The sequence below is a fragment of the Callithrix jacchus genome, chromosome 7 (assembly GCF_049354715.1).
Source record: "Callithrix jacchus isolate 240 chromosome 7, calJac240_pri, whole genome shotgun sequence".
Taxonomy (NCBI): Eukaryota; Metazoa; Chordata; class Mammalia; order Primates; family Cebidae; genus Callithrix; species Callithrix jacchus.
Genome location: NC_133508.1, coordinates 70488781 through 70512915, shown reverse-complemented (window position 1 = coordinate 70512915; position 24135 = coordinate 70488781). Strand labels below are relative to the sequence as shown.

Below are 24135 nucleotides of genomic sequence, written 5' to 3'. Positions count from 1 at the left end.
GCTATTTAAGTAACAGTGCTGGGATTTAACCATGGGCCCAGAGTCTACTTCCAGAGTCCACTCTCTGAATCCATACCTGTTATATAACCAGTAACCCATAGCCAGGAGAGGCACAGATGGAATTCAACCCAGATCTATGAGACACCAGACATTTTCTGAACCATGATGCTCTGTGTCTCCCTGACCCTGACAGCCCTTGAGCCCCACCTCTGAGGACACAAACAGAACCAGCAGATGCTTGAGGTGTCTCTAGGGTCAGGTCCACCTCCACGCCTCTATTCCTGCATTCTGTGCTGTGTCTTTGAAAACAGGAGCTTAAACACAAGTGTCAGGCAGGCCCCATGAGTATGTGATAATAGCTCTGGCCTCTGAGGGCTGTTCTGGTTGTATAAAGAGACATCTGTGTAAAAGGTTATGAATCCAAAGAGGCTATATGGAAATGGATCAGTATCTTGAGATGGACACTCATGTGGTTTACTCAAATGTGTGGGAGAGTGTGTTGTGTCTGTTGTCATGTGTGTGAATGTAAGAGCTGTGTTCAGATGAGTCCTGAATTTGTCTGTTTTGATATGTACGTGTTTATGTGTGTGAGAATGTATGTATGTGCATGCATCATAGTAAAGGGGAGTATGTAGGTGGATGGGTTTGTGCATGTTGAGTGTGAGAGTGTGTTAATATGCCTGTGTTTCTGTGTGAGACATTTTTGGGTCTTCCAAGTAAGGAGCTTCTCCAGGGCAGAGGAGGGCAGAGCCCATTCTACCACTTGCCTCTGTGACTTCAGAGGACCTGAACAGATGTCCTCGGGCCTCCATGAAGCCTCTGGAGAAGTAGTTGGGCTCCAGAGATGAGTGAAAATGAGTGGATGAAGCAGGGGCTTTCCTTTCCTACTGTTCCTTATCCTCAAACTACAAAAAGTTCACCAAGCACCATTTCTGGTCCAGTTAGGGGAACCTGTGGGAAACAAAGCTCCAAAGCAGACTCAATAGCCAGCAAGATAGTCTTGTGACTCACCTACCCTTCCTTTACTTCTACAGCTGCTAAGAAGGAAGTTGCAGCCTGACTAAGCATACATCCCAGTTCCCCTGTTTCTATGCTCTGTGAATGTGAGCAAGTAACTCATCCTCTCTGAGCCTCAGTTTCCTGTCCTGTCCAATGGGCACAGTATCCACTTCAGTGCTATTATGAGTGTTAAATGAGACAGAATTAATGTGAAGTTAGTCATAGAAGTGGTCAGTAAGTGATGGTGCTGTTGCTAAAGAGGACGGGAGGAGGATGAGGATTCACAGGACACCCTACGGGAACTCAGGTGCACCTGCCATCTGCTTGATTGTAGACAAAAAGGATATCTACTCTTATCACTCTTGTTTAACATGGTGATGAAAATTCTATCCAGTGCAGCAAGGCAAGAAAAGGAAACAAAGGACATACAAATGGGAAATGGAATTATGAAACCATGCCTGTTTCCAGATGACATGATAGTGTACGTAATTTGAATCCCTGTCTTTTGTAGTCACTGTGTTCACCATCTTTTTTAGCAGGTACAAGAATCAGATGGGTGATGGTGATCAGATGCCTCCTCCTCAGTTCCTCTTTGGGGCCCTCTATCTAACTGTTCTTGGAAGGAGAGAGGCCATGGGTCTGGAGCCTTGGGAACATTGTGCTTTTTCTAGTAGAATACAAGTTCCACTGTTTCTTGCCTTAAGAAGAGAGATGGCTGTGAGGTGTGCTGTGGCTTCAGGGCCCTGTGCGGGGAGCCAAGTGGAGGAAATAGGAGCTCTAGAGTTCTGTTGTCCAAGGATTAGTTGGTGAATGGGACATCACCATGGGCATCCCAAGGAATGCTGGTCCTCAAGGAAACACTTCCCTACCAGCCAGCAGGATATAGGGGACTAAGATTCTGCCTTGGGCAGGGGCTGTAGAGCCTGTCCCAGAACAGGGCTCCCACCCTAGGGGAGGTTAAGGAGATAACAAGGTCATTTATGCTGTCTGTTGGGACAGTCCTGGCAGGGATAGAGTGACACCCCAGATGGGCAGCCTCACTGATAGTTATAAACCCCAGCCCCAAGGCAGCACCCTCCAGCTGGGTTCAGAGCCTCCTCCACTTTGAGCTCCTTTGCCAGGATTGGTTCAGGGCTGAGGCCATAAGAGATGACATTCTATCTGCTGCTGGGCAGGGATGTGGACCAAACATGGCAGCCCTGGCTATAAACCTTCCAAATCCTTAGGGTCATTCTGCCCAAGACAAACAGAAAACATACCCGGCTATAAAAGTTGTCAGGCAACTGGGCGCAGTGGCTCATGCCTGCAATCCCAACACTTGGAGAGGCCGAGCAGGTGGATCACTTGAAGTCAGGAGTTCGAGAGCAGCCTAGCTAACATGGTAAAACCCCATCTCTACTAAAAACACACACACACACACACACACACACACACACACACAATTAGCCTGGAGTGGTGGCATGTACCTTTAATCCCAGTTACTCGGGAGACTGAGGCTGGAGACTCCCTTGAACCCGGGAGGTGCAGGTTGCAGTGAGACAAGATTGTGCCACTGTACTCCAGCCTGGGTGAATGAGACTCCAGCTCAAAAATAAATAAATAAATAAAAGAGTTGTCAGTATCTCTTTGTCCTCTTTGTCCTTCCTTAACATGCTACATTTGTGTGGAAGTGATAAGTTTACCTCTTTGGTAAGAATTGATTTTACCAACACAAGTTACTAACCAATGGTTCGTGGAAGGCCTTAGGCCAACTCTGCCCCCGGAACAAACAGTTGTTTGCATGTGCCAGTGGGAGACATGTTTGCGAAGAAAAATAAAACATTTTCGCATTGACCTGGAAAGTCCTATGTAAGTGCCAATTACCTTTGCTATTGTTTTATTATCATGATGACTAATATGGAAAGTAAAACAACTCAGGTCTACCTTATCCCAGAATCCAACACCTCTCAAAATGTGTTTCACGGAACAATTCAAACATTATTAGGCATTACTGAGAGAAAAGTTCCAAAGTCAGGGGAGTGATTATGTGGTCAAATTTTTGGAAATTCTGTATTAAGGAAGGTTAAGCAGGTTTCTCCTGCAGAAACTCTCTAATAAACTTGTGAGCACTGGTTGCTTCAAGAGGAGGGACTTTCTGTGGTATTTTTCAAATTACCTGACACACTGACTGTTTTTCTCATTAAATTTATTTCTCCACCAGTGTATTAGGGAACACACTGGAAAACATTTTTCAACCCCACTATGCAATTAATCAAATGTAGCCCCAAATCGCATATTTAGCTAGTCTAAGCTTAATGCTAACAGTATTTTGCCATGTTTCACCACAGGGTACCACTGATTTTCCATGGGTTTTTCTGTTTTAGCATCCCTGTGCTGGGGTGCCATGGGGCAGGGAGGGCTGAGCAGGGAGCAGTGGGCAGATGTTGGAGAAGTTCACATAGACTGCAGGGTGAAGGACCTGGTGCCAGCCTCATGCTCTTCCTCCAAGGGAACAAGACATGCCACAGTCTCCTGAAACAGGAGCAGCATGTTATTAGTTTGGAAAAGCAAACTTCCCTTAGAGAGTGACAGGAGAAAGAAGGAGGCGATGTGGCTCATGCTCCCCTACAATCTTGCTGAATCCCAAACCTTCTCAGGTGTTACCTTAGGAGGCTCTGAAACTTCGCCCTCTGCATTCACTCTTCCAGCTCAATATTAAATTCCTTAAAGGCAGGGTCTAGTTCTTCCCTTTTTCCTCTTCCCCATTTCTAAGAAAAATGGCTCCAACGTTTTAAGAGGTTGAAATCTTTGATGCAGAAGAGGTACCTCTTCCCTCTGGGTCAGGGTTGCCCAACTTGGCAAATTAAAATACAAGAAATTAAATAACAGAGTATTTTTAGTATAGGGATATTCTAGATATTCCAAAGGATATGCTTATACTACCAAAGCATTTGTGTTTCTCTGGAATTCACATTGAACTGGGGGTCCTGTATTTTACTTGGGGGCTCTATTCTGGGGTCTGTAATGTTTCCTTTTCTGTGTTGCTTCTTTAAAGAATCCCAGGTGGAAGAGAAGGAGCCATGGTTGCTGTGGTTAGAAAGCAACAGGAGAGTTCTGACAGCCTCTGTGGCCCCTCTGGTGTGATGATGGATGTCTTTGCAGCCCAAGTTGGAAGAGAGGGAGCAAGGAGAGTTCTGACTGGATATGGGTTGGGCATGCTGTAGGCCTGGCAAGGAGAGGAACTCTGAAGGTACCCAGAGCAGGGACTCTACACTGGGAAAGTGAAACACACAGGCCTTGAATCCTGGGAAACTCAGATTGCAACATGATAATGGGCACAGCCCTTAGATCAAGCAGCTTGGGTTTCAACCTCAACTTTGATCTTAACCTGCAGTGTACCCTGGGTCAGAGTTAGGTCAGCTGTTCCTCAGTTTCCTCCTTTTAAAAAGGGGACAGTTGGCTGGGCGCGGTGGCTCAAGCCTGTAATCCCAGCACTTAGGCAGGCCGAGGCGGGTGGATCATGAGGTCAAGAGATCGAGACCATCCTGGTCAACATGGTGAAACCCCGTCTCTACTAAAAATATAAAAAAAATTAGCTGGGCATGGTGGCGCGTGCCTGTAATCCCAGCTGCTCGGGAGGCTGAGGCAGGAGAATTGCCTGAACCCAGGAGGCGGAGGTTGCGGTGAGCCGAGATCGTGCCATTGCACTCCAGCCTGGGTAACAAGAGTGAAACTCCGTCTCAAAAAAAAAAGGGGGGACAGTTGTAGTACCTTCGTCCAGGTAAAATGAAATAGAAGAATGCTGAGCAATGTGCCCCGCTCATAGTAAATACTCAAACTGTGACTGTTATCACTCACTACTCCTACTAGCTGAGTGACCCTTCAGGTCTCTAAATTCAACTGTCTCTTTGGTAAAATGAGGGTCGTCATTACCAACCTAAAGATTACCTATGAAGACTAAAAATGAATCCTATTTTAATGGGGGAGGGTGGGGGCTATAAGTACACAAGCCCTTTCCTGCAGCCAACGCAATGCCCACCTGTCCCCAGGGCCAAATGGTAGTGAAAAGAAAATTTGATATAGATCTCAGTCTTCAAGTGCCACCTGCCTGTCCCCTCCAGTACCTGCCAGTCACCTCTGTCCAAGACCCACCCAGGTACAGCCCAGTCTCCTCACAGTCCCTTCCCATCCTTGACTCCCATCAAATCTGACCTTTCCTCACTTGTCTTTCTCATAGGAGAGGGATGATTCCTGAGCTATGAATCATATGCCTAACATAAGTACGTAACTGAATAAGGAATAGTTCAGGGTCAGCAAACTGCAGTCTGTTGGTCGGATGGCTGCTTTAAAACTAAAGTTTGATTGGAACACATATTTGCCTGTGGCTGCTTTCATACTTCATGGAAAAGTCAGGTCCCTGCGACACAAACAGTATAGCCTACAAGGCCAAAAAATATTTACTATCTGCCCCGTGTGGAAAATGCTTGCCAATTCTTACACTAGTTTATTGTTGTGTGTGTGTGTGTGTGTGTGTGTGTAATTCTGATTAATACATAATATATATTTTATTATGTATACATATAGATTTAATTCACTCAACACATTCCAGCTTCAACTGAGCACTCTCTTTCTGCCAGACATGAAATCAAATACTAGATATATAAAGAATACAACACTGTTCCTGCCCCTCAAGGAGTCCAGAGATGAAAATAGACACCTATGGAAATAATTACAAGCAGGCTCAGCTCCTGTCTGGAAGCCAGGGTGTTATAAATGGATGAATGGATGAATTACAATGTACAGCAAAGTGCAGGAATTGAAGTGCAAGGAAACCCCCATGTAACTCCATAGGTGGAATCCAAAAAACCCCAGTCATGTAAAACGTGGAATTGTGATATTGCAACATTAACAATGTGAGCAGAGGGAGCCTGCCTAGTTAGTGGACCAGGAGATTCAGGATTCTGAGAGCCAATCACCAATGACATTGTGACAGTATTTATATTCAATCAAGGTGTGTTCCTGTGGGATCTTATGGGTTATACAAGACATCAAGGGTATCACTGAGAACTATACAGAGGAAGTACTTTGATGGAGTTTGCCAGATGAAGAATTTGAGAGAAAAGGAAGCAATGCTTGGCGAGCCTGTGGTTTAGAGTACTGAGGGTAGAGAGGACAAGATGAGATGAGGCAGAAAACATAAGCAAGAGTTGGATCACGGCTGGGCGTGGTGGCTCACGTCTGTAATCTTGACACTTTGGGAGGCTGAGGCAGGTGGATCACGAGGTCAGGAGTTCAAGACCAGCCTGGCCAAGATGGTGAAACCCTGTCTCTACCAAAAATACAAAAATTAGCCAGGCATGGTGGCGTGCGCCTGTAATCTCAGCTACTCAGGAGGCAGAGGCAGAGAATTGCTTAAACCAGGAGGCAGAGGTTACAGTGAGCCAAGATCGTGCCACTGCACTCCAGCCTGGGCAACAGAGAGAGACTCTGTCTTAAAAAAAAAAAAAAAGAGTTGGATCACAAGGATGGGGGCTGCCTAGCCTAAGCTTTAATTTATACTGATGGCAACAGAGCAGTTCTTATGGTTTTTTTTTATTTCCTTTTGCTTATTTTATATTAATCTTCCAAATCATTATGTATTCTCATAAGAGTCACCCAAAAGACCAGAGGTTCTGTGTTTGCCTGTGCCTTGGTGGTAAGGAACTTACTTCTGTAATATGGGCTCCTGGCAGGGTCAATAGGGCAGAGCCATGGTGAATTGTCATTCTAGAATGCTGGCTCCAGCATCACTGGGGACAATGCATTGGAGAGGGCAAGGCTAGCAGTGAGAAGATCAGGGTTGGGGGCAGAAGTCTAGGGAAGAGACCATGAGGGTCTTCAAATGAGAAGGAAGTTGTAGGGCTAGTGTGATTTATGGAGGACAGGAACCTCTAGGAGAGAGGCCATGTTTGCTGTTCTCAGAAGCAGAAACCTAAAAACAAGAAAGGCGCTGGAGATTGAGCAGTTAAAGCTCAGAGAGGTAAACCCAGCTGGGCTAGTGGAATATAACTTACATGACTAGGTTGCTGTGAGTTGTTCTCAATCTCAGCTTTTCAGTCTGCTGGAGCAGCTCAGGCTCTTTTTCTTATATTATGATTCTGTAGGTTTAGGGACAGGGTCTAAGCATCAGTATCTTTATAAAACTTTTCACATGACTCTGATGCTGAATGTTACAAAATCACAAACATGCAGTTGAAAGAATAAGCTTATGGTGAAGGCCTTTTGCCTGACGATGGTTAGGGCAAAGCCCAGCAGGGCAGAGCCCATTGACTAGTTGTGGGTGCATCCTCTATCTGAGGCCCTGGCACCCCTGCCTCTGTTTGATGGACAGGTAGCAGGAAATATACAGGACCAATCTAGAGGTCAACTTGCCTGGTTGTCACCCCAGATCCTCTCCCTAAGGAGCATGTGTGTGAGTTCCTTGTGAGGATGTTTCATGGTACACTAGTCACCATGGACTTCATGTGGGATGGCCAATGCAAGAATGGCCTAGTGCAGGCAGAAATGTGGAATCCTAGGTGGTGATGTGGAAATCCCCCTGTAGTGAGCTGTGTGGCCTTGGATAAATGCCCCAGCATCTCTGGCAACCATGCATATCTCAACAAGGGATGATAATAATAGCACCTCCCTCAATAGGTTGTTGGGAGATTAAATGAGATTATTAAAGTCTCTCAGTAAACTCTTAAGAAGGTATTATTATACATCAGGCACTGTTCTGGGAACTGAGACACAGCACTGAACAAAAAAGACCAAAAAAATGCCTGTCCTCATGGAGCTTACACTGTAGCAAGGTGAGACAAACAGTAAAAAAAAGAATGTATCAAGCAAAACTTATATCTCATACATAGTATATGATGTATATTAACTTTATATATGACATATTACATAAAATAATTATATATCTCACATATAATAAAATAGAATTATATATCAGTTGAGTGGAGAGGAAATGGAGACAGCAAGTATAGACAACTCTTTGGGGATGGAAATATATGAAAAGCACTTGACATTAAGAATAGCACAGAGTAAGTATGCAGTGAATTATGTTTAAAAGGCAAAACTGCTACAAATAAGGGAGTCGTAAAGATTAAGTAAGCTAATATATGATGTAGAAGTGTCTAACATAGATCCAGACTCACAAAAGAGTAGGTTTTCTTCCTCCCTCCCCTGATCCTACCCACTGTCCCCAGATCACTCACACAGGAACACACACACACACACACACAGGAACACACACAGGCAGCACCTTCTCTTGTTTCTTTGGGGAGGATTGTGGGAAGACTAAATCCTTCTTTCGAAATTCTTCTTCCCAACTAGACTACCACTTGGTATCAATCATATGGCCATGGAGATGAAACAAGTTACTTGATGGAAGATAAGAAATCCAAACATATGGAGGGTGCTTGTCCAGAGAGCATAAATGACTCTTCATTATAATATGGGAACCAAAGTCCCAAATTAAAAATAAAAGAAGGCATGAGGTAGCTTTTGCTGCACGTCAAGCACAGAGGAGATTCATTGTCATACAATCACTGAGAATATTATGTTGATTGGCAAGAGTCGGGCTTTGTAGAAGGGACAAAAATTCCCCACAGCTAATCTACAATGGAATTGTTCAATGTCAGACACCACTTTAATAATATTGTTCTCAGCTGCGTTGGATGTAAATATCCCCCTCTTCATTTTGTAAGCAATCAAAGGGAAGCTTTATAGATAGGAGAGCATGAATAGTTATACTATCTGTGCTAAAAAAACACAGACAATCTAAAAAAAATCAAAGAAATGGTGCCTTAGAAAGGATTCACTTTGTAGCTTATCTCCAATCTCCTATGTCTGTCCAGCAAGTTGCACATCAGACACATAACAAAAGACCATACTTTAAATGTCGCCCTTGACATTATTAAAAAGTACAGGATTTGCAAACCAGACTGGAAAAAAAATCAGACTATTAAATCTGGACAGTCAGGTAATCTTCCTTCGTCTTATTGCAGTGCCCAGAAGGATGAAGGGAGTAAGGGAACTCTTGTTTATTAAGCACTCACTATGTGCTTGGATCCGTTACCTCTGTCAGAAACAGCCTCACATTCCAGAGTGCTGAACAATGGAGGTACAAAGACTGAGGTCGTTGGGGAGGATTGTGGGAAGACTAAATCCTTCTTTCGGAATTCTTCTTCCCAACTAGACTACCACTTGGTATCAATCATATGGCCATGGAGATGAAACAAGTTACTTGATGGAAGATAAGAAATCCAAACATATGGAGGGTGCTTGTCCAGAGAGCATAAATGACTCTTCATTATAATACGGGAACCAAAGTCTCAAATTAAAAATAAAAGAAGGCATGAGGTAGCTTTTGCTGCACGTCAAGCACAGAGGAGATTCATTGTCTCCTCTGCCATAGCTCTGCCATTTTCTAGTTTTGTGGCCTTAGACAAGCAAGGGGATGAAGCTCTCAGTGCCTGCTTTTTTTTTTAACCTGTAAAATGAGGATACTACATATCCCACAAGATAAAGTGCCTAGTATGGTTCAGGTCCTGGACTCAAAGTAAAATAAGCTTTTAGTCCAGGACCTGAAATATGCTAGGTACTCAGCGGTAGGTATGATAAGTCGAATTTTAATCTATACTTCAGCCCTATGATGAGTTGAATTGTGTCTCCCAACAAGATATCTTGAAGGCTTAACCCCCAATACCTGTAAATATGACCTCATTTGGAACAAGATCTTTGTAGATGATTAAGTTAGGATGAGGTCATTAGGATGTATGACCTATCCAGTATGAGTGGTGTCCTTATAAAAGGGGGACATTCAGACACAGAGACACATCCAGAGAGTACCATGTGAAGATGGAGGATTGGAATGATGCATCTACAGCCAAGGAAGACCAAAAAATTCCCAGCAAACCATCAGAAGCTAGGAAGAGAAAAGGAAAGATTTCCCTACAGGTTTCAAAGAGATCATGGCTCTACTGACAACTTGATTTTAAACTTCTAGCCTTAAGTTTCTGTTGTCTTCGGCCACCTAGTTTGTGGTGCTTTATTACAGCAGTCCTAGACAGTGAATACATCCTTCCAGGATGAAGAAGTATCCCCATTTTTAGAAGAATTGAAGCCCAGTGAGGGAAAGTTTGTGCAGCCAGAGCTGGGATTTGAACTCAGGTCTCTCTGAGCCCAAAGTCTGCCCTCTCTATTCACTGTGGGAGCTTGGCATAAGAGTAGGTGCTCTCAGGAGTGGAGCTTGGCATAAAAAAGCAGGTGGGGTTGGAAATGAATCCCATTCATCACACCCAGGTCCCAATGGAAGCACCAGGTCAAAGTGAACAGCTCATTAACTAAAGAGCAGTGAGCGTTTGAGAGTGACTTTTTAAGAAGAATCGACTTTTATTTATAGTGATGTTCCAGTCATTAATTTCGAAGGAAGAAAGCCCAAAGCAGAAGCAGGTTCATTAAAAATTTGACATTAGTAATTTAATTAAATTGAGTCTTTGCGTCTCATTGCGGAAAATGAAACGTTAGTTCTACACCAGTTCTCAACTCATTTCCCCTGGTTGGCTCCCTCCCCTCACCTTAGCTTGCTTTTTTCTCCAAATGTTTACCTGACCTGCCCCTCCCACCCTCAACACTCATAAACACATACACATCACAGTCATTGCCTCTGCTGTAAGCCAGCTCCATGGGATCATGGGAAACACCGAGTAAGCTGGTAGATTATGGGAAATGTTAAATAAGCCAGCAACAGTACAGGATCATGGGAAACATCAAGTAAGTCAGCAGCAGATCATGGGAAGTGCCAAGTAAGCCAGCAGCATGGGATCATGGGAAATGCCAAGCAAGCCAGCAGCATAGGATCATGGGAAATGCCAAGTAAGCCAGCAGCAAGGAATCATGGGAAATGCCAAGTAAGCCAGCAGCACTATAGGATCATGGGAAACACCAAGTAAGCCAGCAGCAGGAGATCATGGGAAGTACTAAGTAAGCCAACAACAGGGGATCATGAGAAATGCCAAGTAAGCTAGCAGCGTGGGATCATGGGAAATGCCAAGTAAGCCATCAGCAGTACAGGATCATGGGAAGCACCAAGTAAGTCAGGAGCAGGGGAATATGAGAAATGCTAAGTAAGCCAGCAGTGCAGGATCATGGGAAATGCTAAGCTACGCCAATGGATAGGGCGATGGAGGTAAAGCTTTTCATCTAGGTCATCTCACTTGTCACAGGTAAAGACGGACCTCTGACCTCTCCCCCAGCTGGGTTTGGTTCCCTACCTGTCCCTGTCCCATTATAACACTTAGTGTGCATTAATTGTGCACACCACCCACTGGACTGAGAGCTTAGATTCACTTGTGTTGTACTCACTGTACATCAGGCTCTGTCCTAAGCACTTTGCATACCTGACCTGGTTTAATTCTTGCAATAATTAATTTGATATAAGGAAGGTGTTGTTGAGCTCCCTGTCTTACAAATGAGGAAACTGAGGTGCATAAAGGTTAAAAGACTTGCTGATGGTCCGACAGGTGGTAAGATGTCAGGCTGGGAAGTGAACCCAAGCACAGTGGCTCCAAGTCTGCTCTTTCCACCATCCGGCTGCATGGCTTCCCAGAGACAGCCTCAATAAATCATTGCCAGGTGGATTAATGGAGCGGTACTTAAATGGTAGTCTGGGCATGATGACTAAGACCCCAACTCCTCACCCCATGGGGGTATCCTGGAATGATGGGAAGTGCTGACCTTTAAGGGACAGGCAGTTCCAACTCTGGGGGAAAAAGCAGAGGGCAGGGGGAGCTGGGTCAGGTAGAACAAGTGACTGACTTACAGGCACAGAGAAGCTGCATCCTCCCTCCCTCCTTAATGCCAGGTCATGGTGCTCTTGCACCTTTCCCAAGACCATTTCCTCTGCTTCATGAGAGCACACTAGCAGCTGACCATGATTACTTGGTTCACACACTGTGTCTGGTGTTCCCTGGCTCCCAATTTTCCCCTTTAAACAAGTCAGGCTGATGAGAACCCAGGTTCTTGTCTTACCACTTCTTGTCTTACCACTTTACTGCCTGTTCTGCTGCCTATTCCAACCTCTTCAACTCCCCTGAACCTGCGGGGCCAAAGTGTCTCTCTGGCTGCCAGGGCAGATCACACATGAAGGGAAGGACACTGGATTTAATGAGCACCTACTCTTATGCCATGCCTTATGTCCCTTCCATGGTATTTAGTGAGGAGTGTGGAGTCTGAAATCAGGGCAGCCATGCCCAAGAGAGGAAAGTGATATTCCTGCAGTTGCATCTCTAGTGATGGTGATGGACGTCATTCACATCCATGGCTGCACATTAGAAAAGGCAAGAAACCTGGATGTCCAATTGTAAATCTCATGTGTGAAATTTTGAGTAACCCCTCCCTCTTCTGAGTAACCCATTCTCAGGTAATCACCAGCCTTGAGAAGTGGTAGATCAGCAGTGACCAATGCTGTTTACAGAAGAAATCAGTTCCAGGAAGCCCACGTGGCCTAGGGAGGTACTACTAGGAAGCCAGGTGTCAGGCCTCCAGCCCATCTCACAGGCTACCTGTCTCTTTCTCTCTATCTCCTCACAGTTCTCCCCAGCCACACATGTGGGAACCCAGGGAGGCTGCCCAATGGCATCCAGCAGGGCTCAACCTTCAACCTCGGTGACAAGGTCCGCTACAGCTGCAACCCTGGCTTCTTCCTGGAGGGCCATGCTGTGCTCACCTGCCATGCTGGCTCCGAGAACAGTGCCACGTGGGACTTCCCCCTGCCTTCCTGCAGAGGTAGGTGGCCAGAGAGGGGTCTGACAGAGTGGGGCAGTGGCTGGGAGGGGATGCTGGAGCATCCAGTGACATCCAGTCTCAAAGAGGAAAGCTACACCCCAGCAGGGAGGGGGGTACCCACTTCAGGTAGCCCAAGTCTGGAGAGCACCAAGGGTGCTTCTAACCCTCATGTGTGTACTCCCTCATTTTCTTCCCCTGCATCAACAAACGTAGAAGTCTTCCCTCACCTCTAGTCCTCCTGTCTCAGAAGAAACATAGTTTATCCTCCTATTGCAGACCCTCTTTCCTCTTGTGGAAGCCAGGTCACTTCCCCCACAGCTTTTGTACTGACCTCACTGTAGGAATTATTCTTTTCTCTTTCCTATAAATTCAGCCTTTCTCCCTATCTAATAGTTTCTTCCTCTCAGCCCCCAAATATGCTTAAAATCTCTTTACTCCAACAACCCCCTCCCTGCCAAAAACGCCTCTCTTCTATGCTGTCTTGGCCTCAGCTTCCCAGCTAGGATGACAAACTTGTCCATATTTGCCCAGGACCTTCCCACTTTTAGTCCTGAAAGTTTCACATCCTGGAAACCCTCTCGGTTTCAGGCAGCAGAGACATTTGTCACCCTACTGCCAGCCTATTCCTTACACGATCCTTCTCTCTCTCCCTCCCTCCCTCACTCCCTCCTTTCTTCCTTCCCTCCCTGCTTCCCTCCCTCCCTCCCTCCCTCCCTCCCTCCCTCCCTCCCTCCGTCCCTCCCTCCCTTCCTTCCTTTCTTTCTTCCTTTTTGAGACAGGATCTTGCTCTTTCCTCCAGGCTGGAGTGCAGTGACATAATCATGGCTTACTGCAGCCTCGAACTCCTGGGATCAAGCAATCCTCCTGCATCAGCCTTTGGAGTTCCAGGGACCACAGGCATGCATTAGCATGCCCAGCTAATTTTTGTATTTTTTTTCATGCAGACAGAGTCTCTCTATGTTGCCCAAGCCAGTCTTGAACTCCTGAGCTCAAATGATCCTCTGGCCTTGGCATCATAAAGTGCTGGGATTACAGGCGTAAGCCACCATACCCAGCACATGATCATTTTTAAAAGCTTAGAAAATACAGAAGGGAGTAAAGAAAAAATCTGTAGCTGTTTTAACCATGATTTTGATGTATTTCCTTTCTATCTTCTTCCAATACACATTGCACATATGCATCTATTACAAATATGTACAGAAATAGAGATTGTGATACATGCAATTTTTAACCACCTTTGAAAAACAGTCAATCACATTACACTGTAACATTTCCCATGCCATCAACATAGCTCAGCATCTTGAAAGCTCCATCTAGCCCTGTCCCTCCTATTTCCTTCTCATTTACTCCTCCGTAGACTGGCCTTTGCCCCCAATATTTGCATCATTTTGCCAAATCAGATGGGAATTGTTTTGGCTCTTGTATTTTTTGACCTCTTAAGAAACCTTTGCACTATTGACCACTCTTTTCTTCTAGAAAAGATGACCATGCTCATCTCTAAATTCCATGGATCCTGAACATTCATGTATCAGTCTGGGAGGAGCATTTCCAGGAGTTGAGAAGTCTTTGGAATAAGTAGCTCCTCCTTTGGTTCAAGTTTTTAATTTTTTTTCTTTTGGAGGAAGCTTTTCTATAATTACTATAAAAGACTGGCCCCAGGGATAAGCAGATCCTTTCTGCCACATACATACACTTTTTGTTATTGGTGCCAAGGTTAAAAATTACTTGGCATGTACACCTGTTTCCCTTCTTCCAGCTCCCATGACAGACATAATTAATGGGCTATTGTACCCTTTCTGCTTGAGTCCAGACACAGCTATGAATTCTCTCCCATTAGGCAAGATACAACCAATCAATCTGAGTTGCCACTTGACTTTGCCTACCTCTCCTCAACCAATAGAATCGGCCTTGGCCATGTTGATCCTTCTTGGTGGAGCATAAGGGAACTAGAGTTCCCTTTCCAGCTTTCCTAAATCCCATCTTCCCAGACCCCATTCCTAAGTCAGGACCTGCCTCTTTCCATGATTGACAAAATACAATTACCAAACCAATCAGGTGAGACCTTGGCCCCTACACACAGGTGCGTGGCCTAACCACAGCCTGAAAGCTGCTGTATATGCCCTTATGGCATCCTTACCCACTGTCTGCCTTGAGGATGTTTCGGTTAACATTCTGATCTTCCAAGGAGGGTGTCAGAGTTGTGACATGATGAAAGAATATGAAATATGATAGTAAATAAAATCAAGTGTCTAAGTTGTGAAATATAAACCATAGTTCTTTTCCTTTTTTCAGCACTATAAATGTCATGCTATTTTGTTCAAAATAAAAACCAAAAACAATATAATCCAGTTATCGGTCCAGTGGGGGCACCACTCTGCTTGGTGAAGTATAATTCGCAGCAATATCCCATGCTATTATGGTGAAAATCCACTAACCCTCCTAATACCTCTGGGAATCTGTCCGCTTTAGCCTCCTCCAAACCTTGAACTCACTGCCATGCCTCCCTTCTCCTCATTCTTCTCTGCCAACTTAGGTTGGGAACTGGGACCCCGCTTCTCCAAAAGACATTTTTCTTGGGACCCCGCTTCTCCAAAAGACAAAATACAAGCCAACAAACAAAACCACCAACGAAGGCATCTGCATGTAGTTCAGGCTTTATGGAAGGTGTGGCAATACAAGGAGCTTACATCTCAGCAATGCAGATGACTTAAAATGAAAGAATGAGCAGCCAGGAGCTGCAAAGTCTTTTGGCCCCTCGTCCTGGGAATCTTCTCCTGGCTTCTGTCTTGGCAGGCTCCAGGTTCCCCTGTGATGTGCAATGTACCCTCTCTCCTTTCTCCAGCCTCTTCTGCCTTGATGCCATTTGCACCTTAAGCTCATTTCAGAATGTCCATCAATTTCTTAGGCACCAGAGCCTGGTTTCCTCTTGGTTTTGCCATCTCCTTGCAGTCTGATGTCTCCCTTCCTCATCCAAGATATTTAGGTATAAGATAATATTTTCCTGAACAAAGAGAACTCTCATCCTATAAGAAATGCTGGGGCTGGATGTTAACATATATTTTTGTTACCCCACAAATCAGAAAGAAGTGATGAGGGCTGTCTCATGGAGGTCCTTCATCTCATGGAGGTCTTCCACCTCATGGAGGTCTTCCAGGTAAGATCAAGGCCCACAGCCTAGTGTCTTTGTGTCCAGGCACAGCAGGCAGCAAGGGCTGGCCTTTCCGTGGGAAGCAGCAGGGTGGAGAGAGGCTGCTCTTCCAGCATTCACACCACAGTAATGCATGGGCCTGGGCGGGGGTGGCATGTCTTTTGGTGGCACAACTCTCTGAAGTCTTTCAACTTCTCAGCTTCTAAAATGATGATGATTCTTTCCCTCCTTCTCCTTCACTGACTTTCCTCACTCCTTCCCCTTAAATACTGAAGGACCAGCTCAGCCTCTTCTCTGGGGACTTCTTGCATCTCTTGGAATTTCTCATTTGTGTGGCTGTAATTGCTACTAGGTGGCAACTCTCTGATCCCCACCTCCAACCCCATTCTCTGTCTTGAACTTCAGGACCATGTGGATCATGAACTGTGCTGAAGTTCTCTTTAGGATGTATTTCGAACTTGGCCCATGAAAACATCAGTCTTCCTGTTTTCCCCAAACCTGCTCTTTTTGCTGCCTTCCCCAGCTCAGTGAAGAGTGTCCCCACCCCTCTGTCAGCTTACACTCCCACTTTTCTTGCTCTCACATCGCACCATTGGCCCCCATGTCCCTCTGCACCAGCCCACCCCTCCACATCTCTGTCAGTCTTCAAACAATGGTCCAGGCTTTCTCGTCTCTCACCTGCCTCACTGAAGATGACCCTTTGTAACCGGGTGTGCCCCAGTTCTCTCCTGCTCACACCAGCTCATTTCTACCTGTACTGTGGGAAGAACTTTCTAAGGCACAGATCTGACAAAGTTACCAGTCACTTAGTGGCTCTTCATCACTGATTCCTTAGCACGGAGCACAAGACTCTTCCAGAAAGAGTTTCACACCAATCTTTCTAGTGTGTCTCTTAGACTTATTTTAAGTAGCTTCTACTTTAGCCACACCAGAGAATGCTTCCTCCCAAATGCCCTAGGGAAGCCAGCTGAGGATGTCAAGTCCTGTTCCAGAAGGGCTTCCAGCCCCTGCTGTCTGAGGGGGCTGAGATGTGGTTCTGCTCAAAGGCTAGGAGATAATAAAATGGCTCTGCAACTCTCAGACCCCCCAGGGCCTCCCCTCAGCCCCAGCTACCCACCTACCTTCAGGTTCATTTCTCTGTTCTGATTCCCACAGCTGCAAGAATATCCTAAGAAACATCCTCAGTAATGTCGGTGATTTTAAGGAAGTAATTTCTCAAACTGTTCTTCCTTAGGAGACTGAGCTAAACAGGAGCAAAGGGTAACCACCATACACCCGCCCTGTGCCAGGGGTGGCGGTCTTGCCAGAGTGAACTGTTTCATACTCAGGAAGCATTAAAATCCTTTTGGCCTTTGTTCTTCTCATGTAAAAATCTCCAGGGCTGGCATCTGCAAGCAGATAAACCTCATCCACTGGGCAGTGGTCCGTAAATATTTGCTGAATGAACGGCTGTCTGGATGGGTCTAATTCACCATCAGAATCATGCTGGCATACAAGCCCGAAAGGGAAACTGCTAGCCTGGGTTTCCCCACCTGCCCAGTAGCTCTGAGTGACAATCTCTTTAAGTCCAAAGCTTCCCAGAGCGGACTGGGAGCTGTGTGTGTGTCTGTTTCATCCAGGAGATGACATGTGCCCAGCTGGAGGGTGGACTTCCTCTGGGGACAGCACGGACTGGGGAAGCAGCTGGAAATAGGGAGCAGGTGTGAGGCTGACCTCCAAGAATGCCCCTCCCAAAGGTCCTGACCCATCAAGGCTTGGTCCAGCTGACAGAGGGAAGGAGGTGGGACCTGTGACCTCCCTTCACTTTGTGTCACACCAGGCACATTTTCAAAGGCAGAGGTCCCTGGGAGGTGCTGTGCTTTGTGTCCTCTCTTTAATCCACAAGAAGGACCAGGTGGATTTCAGCAACAGGCCTCTGACTTGTGAGGGCCATTGGCCCTGGATCAAAGAAGGCTGCATGGGGAAGTGACAGAGTTTATATGTGCTGAAGGCTGAGAGGCAGGTGGTAGGGAGAAAGCTGGCCTGAGCAAGAAGTGCTTGGCCTCTGAAGTTCAAGCCAAACATGGCAGGCTGCCCCCATACCTGAGGAAGTGGAAATTTGGTCTTCAGAAGCTCGTACTGCAAGTGCTGAGCTGTATTCCAAATTTTCTGGCCCAGGGGAAGAAGCCTGCAAATGTGAAACAGAAGCAGTGGTGTCAGGTATGGACAGTGCATAGTCAGACGGCCCTGGGTTCACCTCTAGCTAGGCCAGCCCCTAGCTATGTGGTTGCCAGTGTGCTGCTAAACCCCTCTGAGTTTTAAAGGTAGGACACAAGTAGCAGCCCTACAGTGCTGATTGCATCCTCATTCATTCACTTGACTACTCAGCAACTTTCTATTGAGTGCCGGTTATACACCAGCTAGTCATTAATTCAATTATCATTTATTGACTGCCTATTAAGTGCCAACTATTTTTCTAGATTCAGAGAATTGCAATGATGAACAAGTCAGACCAAATTCCATGATCTCTTGGAGTTTACATTCTAGCAGCCAGGAGGCAGAAAACAGACACACAAACAAAAAAACAAATTTCAGGTGGTGGTAGGAGCTATGAGGAAGTAGAGTCTTAGCCAGTGATGAGGAAAGCTACTTTAGATGGAGCAGTCAGGAGAGACGTCTCTGAGGAGGTGGCCTCTGAACTGAGTCCTCAGTGACGAGGAGTCTGTCATGTGAAGACCTGGAAAATGGCATTCCTGGCAAAAGAAGCAGCAAGTGCAAAGGTCCTGAGGTGGGAAAGTGCAGCACACATTAGAGGAACAGAAAACAGGTCCCTGCAGCAAAAGTAGAGTGAGGGGTGGGTGGAGAGGGCAGGGATGGGGTGAAGCAGGTTAAGAAGTATAGGCTAAGGTGGTTGGATCACAAGGTCAGTAGTTTGAGACCAGCTTGACCAACATGGTGAAACCCCATCTCTACTAAAAATACAAAAATTAGCCAGGTTTGGTGGCATGTGCCTATAATCCCAGCTACTCAGGAGGCTGAGCCAGGAGAATCACTTGAACCCATGAGGTGGAGGTTGCAGTGAGCCAAGATCATGCCACTGCACTCCAGCCTGGGTGACAGAGTGAGACTCCATCTGAAAAAAATTAAAAAGTACAGGCTCGGTTCTGAGTTTAGGAGGCAACCAGGGGAGAGTTTTAAGCAGAGGTATAGTTCAATATAACTTAATTTTTTAAAAAAAATCACTCTGGATACTAGCTAGACAAGAGGCACCATAGGAGGACCAGTTGGGAGGCAGCTATTATGGGCAACCAGGCTGGAGATGATGCATCTTGGTCGAGGGTGGCTGTAGTAGAGGTGGAGGGACAGGTATAGATGGGGGCTCTGCTTTGTGGGTACAGCCAACAGACCTTACAGATAGATTGGATGACTGATATAATAAAGGCTCAAAGCTGACTCCTAGGCTTTTTTCTGGAGGGATGGTGGGTGAGGAGGACAATGACCAAGATGGAGATGACTGGCACAGGGGGCAGGAAGCATGTGTCCTAAAGGGAATCAAGACAGTTCACTTTGTCCAGGTAAAGTTAGAGATGCTGTGAGACATCCAAGTGGGAAAATTAATTCTGCAGCTAGGAGTCCTAAGCTAGAAAGAGATCTGGGAGAGGCATAAGAGACCCTAGGGCAACACTGTAGATAGCAAAGAGGGTCTGGGCACTGCATGCTGGACTCAATTGTGTTGATCAAATTTAACAACACGGAGAAGGCCCTAAACACTGTGCTGGGTGCAATGTGGACCTTGAGTGATTCCAAATACTGGGCCTCAGCAGGGACCACAGCTACCCAATGCCACTCTTTACAATAGGATACCTCTACTACTGCTGGGATCACTAGCGTTCCATCACCTTTGCCATTACTGTTACTAGAGCAGAACATTTCACCACATGGGCTCTGGAGGCCAGCCACCAGGATTCAAATCCTAGCCTTGTCATTCATACCCACTGGCTGGACCAGTTACTCAACCTCTCTATGCCTAGTTTTCTCATTTGTAAATGGGAATAATAGTACTTAACTCACAAGTTGGAAGTGAGGTTCAAGTTGATAAATGCTAAGTACATAGCAGAGGGCCTTATTCATAGTTATGATTCAGTGAGGGGCATCAATCATTGTCAGTCTTACTGCCACAGCCTCACTGGCCACCATGTATTGAGCCCTACCTAAGTACCACAACCTGCATTACCTTTCTTTATCCTCACAAATCCCGAGGAGGTTAAGGTACTGTTATCTCCTGTTATGAGTGAGGAAACTGAGGCCTAGAGAGGTGTGGTGCTTTGCCTGTGATCGCACAGCTAGAGAGCGGTGGAACCAGGATTCAGCCCACATCCACATGCCTAACACCCATGATCTTGACCACTGCCCTCCACTGCAGGCAAGGATGGTGGCCTCTGGCCCACAGCAGGAGACTCACAATGACACTGTGATTTCCAGAGCTTCCCTAGCCTGGTGGTTCAGGGCCCGAGAGCTTGGCCTGCAGATGCATGCATTGCCTGCATGGCTCCACCAGTCAGGGATGGGCAGTCTCTTGTGGTTTCCTCTTGACCTTCCTTGTTCCATAAGCTCCTTAGGAGAGAGACCTCTAAGAAAGGGCCTGAGGTCATTCTATTGGGCTGCTTCAGGGTGGGGGCTGGAAGCTACTTATCCTTCTTATAAAGAAAGCCAGACCCTAGGTTCACCCACCTCCACTTGAGCACTGGGAGCTGGGCCAGCACTTTTGAGGCAGCATGAAGCCCACAGGTGGAAGAGAGGGGAGCAGGAGGAGGCACCTCATGCCTGGAAAACCCCACCTCCAGGGTCTAGTGCTTCCAGAAGCCTGCTCCTAGCCCATGTCAGGAACAGGATTACAGTGACTGAAGCCCAGGAGGCAAAGAAATAGGTGGGTAATGATGTGGGCCTGGAGTCATAAGGTCTTTGGTTCAAACCCTAGTTCCAACATTTAGTATCTATGTGGCCACCAGGAAGTCTTAAAAACTCACGGAGCCTCTGTTTTCTCATCTGTAAAATGTGCATGATAATACCTATGCTCTTGAAGATTTGAGGGCTAAAGGAGAAAATGCAGATGACGCATTTTGCACAATGCCTGGCCCATAATGAAAGCTCAGTAAGAAGTGTCATGTAATCAAATACCATGTCCTGTCTACATTCTTCTCAGAAAGATACCTCAGGTGGCTATATCTATAGGAATCTGGGGACAAAAGTGATGTTCTCAGAATTGGTCATTTCTTCATTTTAAGGAGAGTCATTGACAAAGCCAATGGTGAATGGGTAGAGTCCAAAGCCCCCAGGAAGAGGGGACTGAGAAAGTTGAGCAAGTTATAGGGGCTCTAGCATGGAAAGGCACACTGAACCATTCTGCACAAGAAAAGGGGGTGGGAAACAGGTATGGGGCACTCCTGCCCTGGTGCTCTCAGTCTTGCACTGGAATTGCAAGATGGTGGTTTCTCCTTTGAGACCTGTTGGCATCTTCATTTCCATACATGCTGAGGGGTCCTGGGGAAGATGATATGAACAGAAGCCAATTCCAAGGACCCCAGATCTTCTAGGCATACAAGATGGTACCCTACAGCTGGCCTGAAGTGGAGAGGATAAAATTCTGTTTTCTCCATTTCCCACCTGAAATTCATCAGTCATTGTAGAGTTCACGGACACCAAAGAGAATTGAGGGATCATTCTCTAAAATTATGGTTAATTGAAGAGATTCCCACAGAACTTAAAGTCGATCATAAATAAAGTCATAAACTTGCAAAGACAACTATCAGTATAACACACCTCAGAATATGCATGACTTAATGGTGGTGCAAAATATCCATTGCCAGAGAAGGAGAAAGTGTAAATGAATATTTTAGGACTATGGTGTCAGCTGAAGGTTATGCTTTATGACTCTGGAGTTGTAACCATGAAATATGATGCCTTGTTTAAAGTGTGAGTAAACCTCTAAACAGCTTCTGCAGGATCTTCAATCAAAACAGGATATTGCGAGGGCCAGGGTGTTAGATAAGCCCAAGAGGCAGGGTTGGCTAAAATGGTAAAGGTGCCACCTTCAGAAGGGACTGTGGCTCTGGCCAGAGGATCTCAAGTTCTTAAGTCCTCAGTTCTAGCACAGTCCAGAAATCATTGCCTACAGTTAGGACGTTTGAAAATCTCAGGATGCCTTACCAAAGCACTATCAAGCAGGGATGTGCCTTATAGTGGAGGAGACTACCATCCTAGTGCCAGAGGGTCTATAACCTTGAGAAAGTTACTTAACCTCTCTGAGCTTCAGTTTCCTCTTACATTTATTTGTTTGGCAGATATTAGTCAAGTACCTGCTGTATGCCAGGAAATGTGCTAGTTGATAGGGACAGACCAGACCTGGCCTCTGTTCTCATGGAGTTTACTGTCTACATGTTAGCTAAGTAATAATTATGGAAAATTCTTCGTTATGGCAAAATATGTGGTGTTCATAGATAATATGATAAGGGAGAGGTTATTTTGTTTCTGGAAAGATCCTTGAGGAAGCAGGACTTGGATTGGGACCTAAAGGCCGAGGGCAGGGGGCAGTCAGGCCCAACAAAATAGGGCAGAAGTTTCCAGAAAGAGAAAATCACAGTTTCAAAGGCCCTGGAGCAAGGAAATGCTAAGTATATCAGAAGAACTGGGAGGAGGCCAGGGTGGCTGCAGATAGTAGGGAGGGCGAGACTGGCATGAGGCAAGGCCCTGTAAGGTCCTTGTGAGACATCGGGTATTCCACTTTATCCTGAGTGACAATGGGGGTTATTGACAGTTCCAACAGAGAGAGTGGTGTAATCAGGCCCATGCTTTCTGGTATTACTCTGGTCTCTGTGAAGAATGGACAGAGGCTACAAAGCAATCTACAGATTCAATGTAATCCGTATCAAAATACCAGTGTCATTTTCCACAGAAATAGAAGAAACAATCCTAAAATTCATATGGAACAATAACAACAACAAAAAGCCTGAATTGCCAAAGCAATATTGAGCAACAAGAATAAAGCAGTAAGCATCATGCTATGTGACTTCAAAATATATTATAAGGCCATAGTAACCAATATAGGATGGTATTGGTATAAAAACAGACACGTAGACAAATGGAACAGAAGGGAAAGCCCAGAAATAAATTCACATACTTATAGTCATCTGATTTTCAACAAAGGCACCATGAACATGCATTAGGGAAAGGACACTTGCTTTAATTGTGCTGGGAAAACTGGATAGCCATATGCAGAAAAATGAAACTAAACCCCATCTCTTACCTTAGGCAAAAATCAACTTAAAATGAATTAAAGCCCTAAACTTAAGATCTGAAACTATAAAACTACTGGAAGGAAACATGGGGGAATTATTCCAGGATATTGGTCTAGGCAAAGACTTTATGGCTAAGACCCCAAAAGCACGGGCAACAAAAACAAAAATAGACAAATGGGACTATATTAAACCAAAAAGCTTCTACACAGAAAAAGAAACCATCAACAAAGTGAAAAGACAACCTGGAAAAGATGAGAAAATATTTGCAAACTATTCATCTGACAGGGGACTAATGTCCAGAATGTACAAATAACTCAACTCAAAAAGCAAAAAACAAATAATCCCATTAAAAAGTGAGCTAAGGACATGAATAGACATTTTTCAAAAGAAGACATAAAAACGGCAAACGGGTATATGAAGAGATGTTCAACATCTCTAATCATCAGGGAAGTGCAAGTCAAAATCACAATGAGATATTATTTTACCCTAGTTAGAATGGCTATTATTAAAAAAGCAAAAACAACAGATGTTGGCAAGGATATGGAGAAAAGAGAACTCTTACACTTTGTTGGTGGGAATGTAAATTAGTACAGCCACTATAGAAAACAGTATGGAGAGTTCTCAAAAGACTAAAAATAGAACTACCATATGATCAAGCAATTCCACTACTGAGTATTTATCCAAAGTAAAGGCAATCAGTATATCAGAGGGATACCTACACCCCCATGTTTACTGAAACACAATTCATAACAGCAAAGATATGGAATCAACCCAAGTGCACATCATTGGATAAATGTATAAAGAATATGTGAGATATATATATATATATACACACACACACACACACGTACACACACACGCACACACACAGTGGAATACTACTCAGATGTTAAAAAATTAAATTAGCTAGGTACAGTGGCATGC

General features: G+C 45.3%; 1 protein-coding gene across 14 annotated transcripts in view; it reads left to right on the top strand.

Annotated features, from left to right (window-relative positions):
- Positions 1–24135, top strand: part of CSMD2 (CUB and Sushi multiple domains 2) — a 637686-nt gene that overhangs the window by 219556 nt on the left and 393995 nt on the right. For all 14 annotated transcript variants that reach the window (XM_078331131.1, XM_078331136.1, XM_078331130.1 and 11 more), the window contains one exon: positions 12595–12789. In XM_078331131.1, the coding sequence (XP_078187257.1) occupies positions 12595–12789 (195 nt within the window). The remainder of the gene's footprint in view (positions 1–12594; positions 12790–24135) is intronic.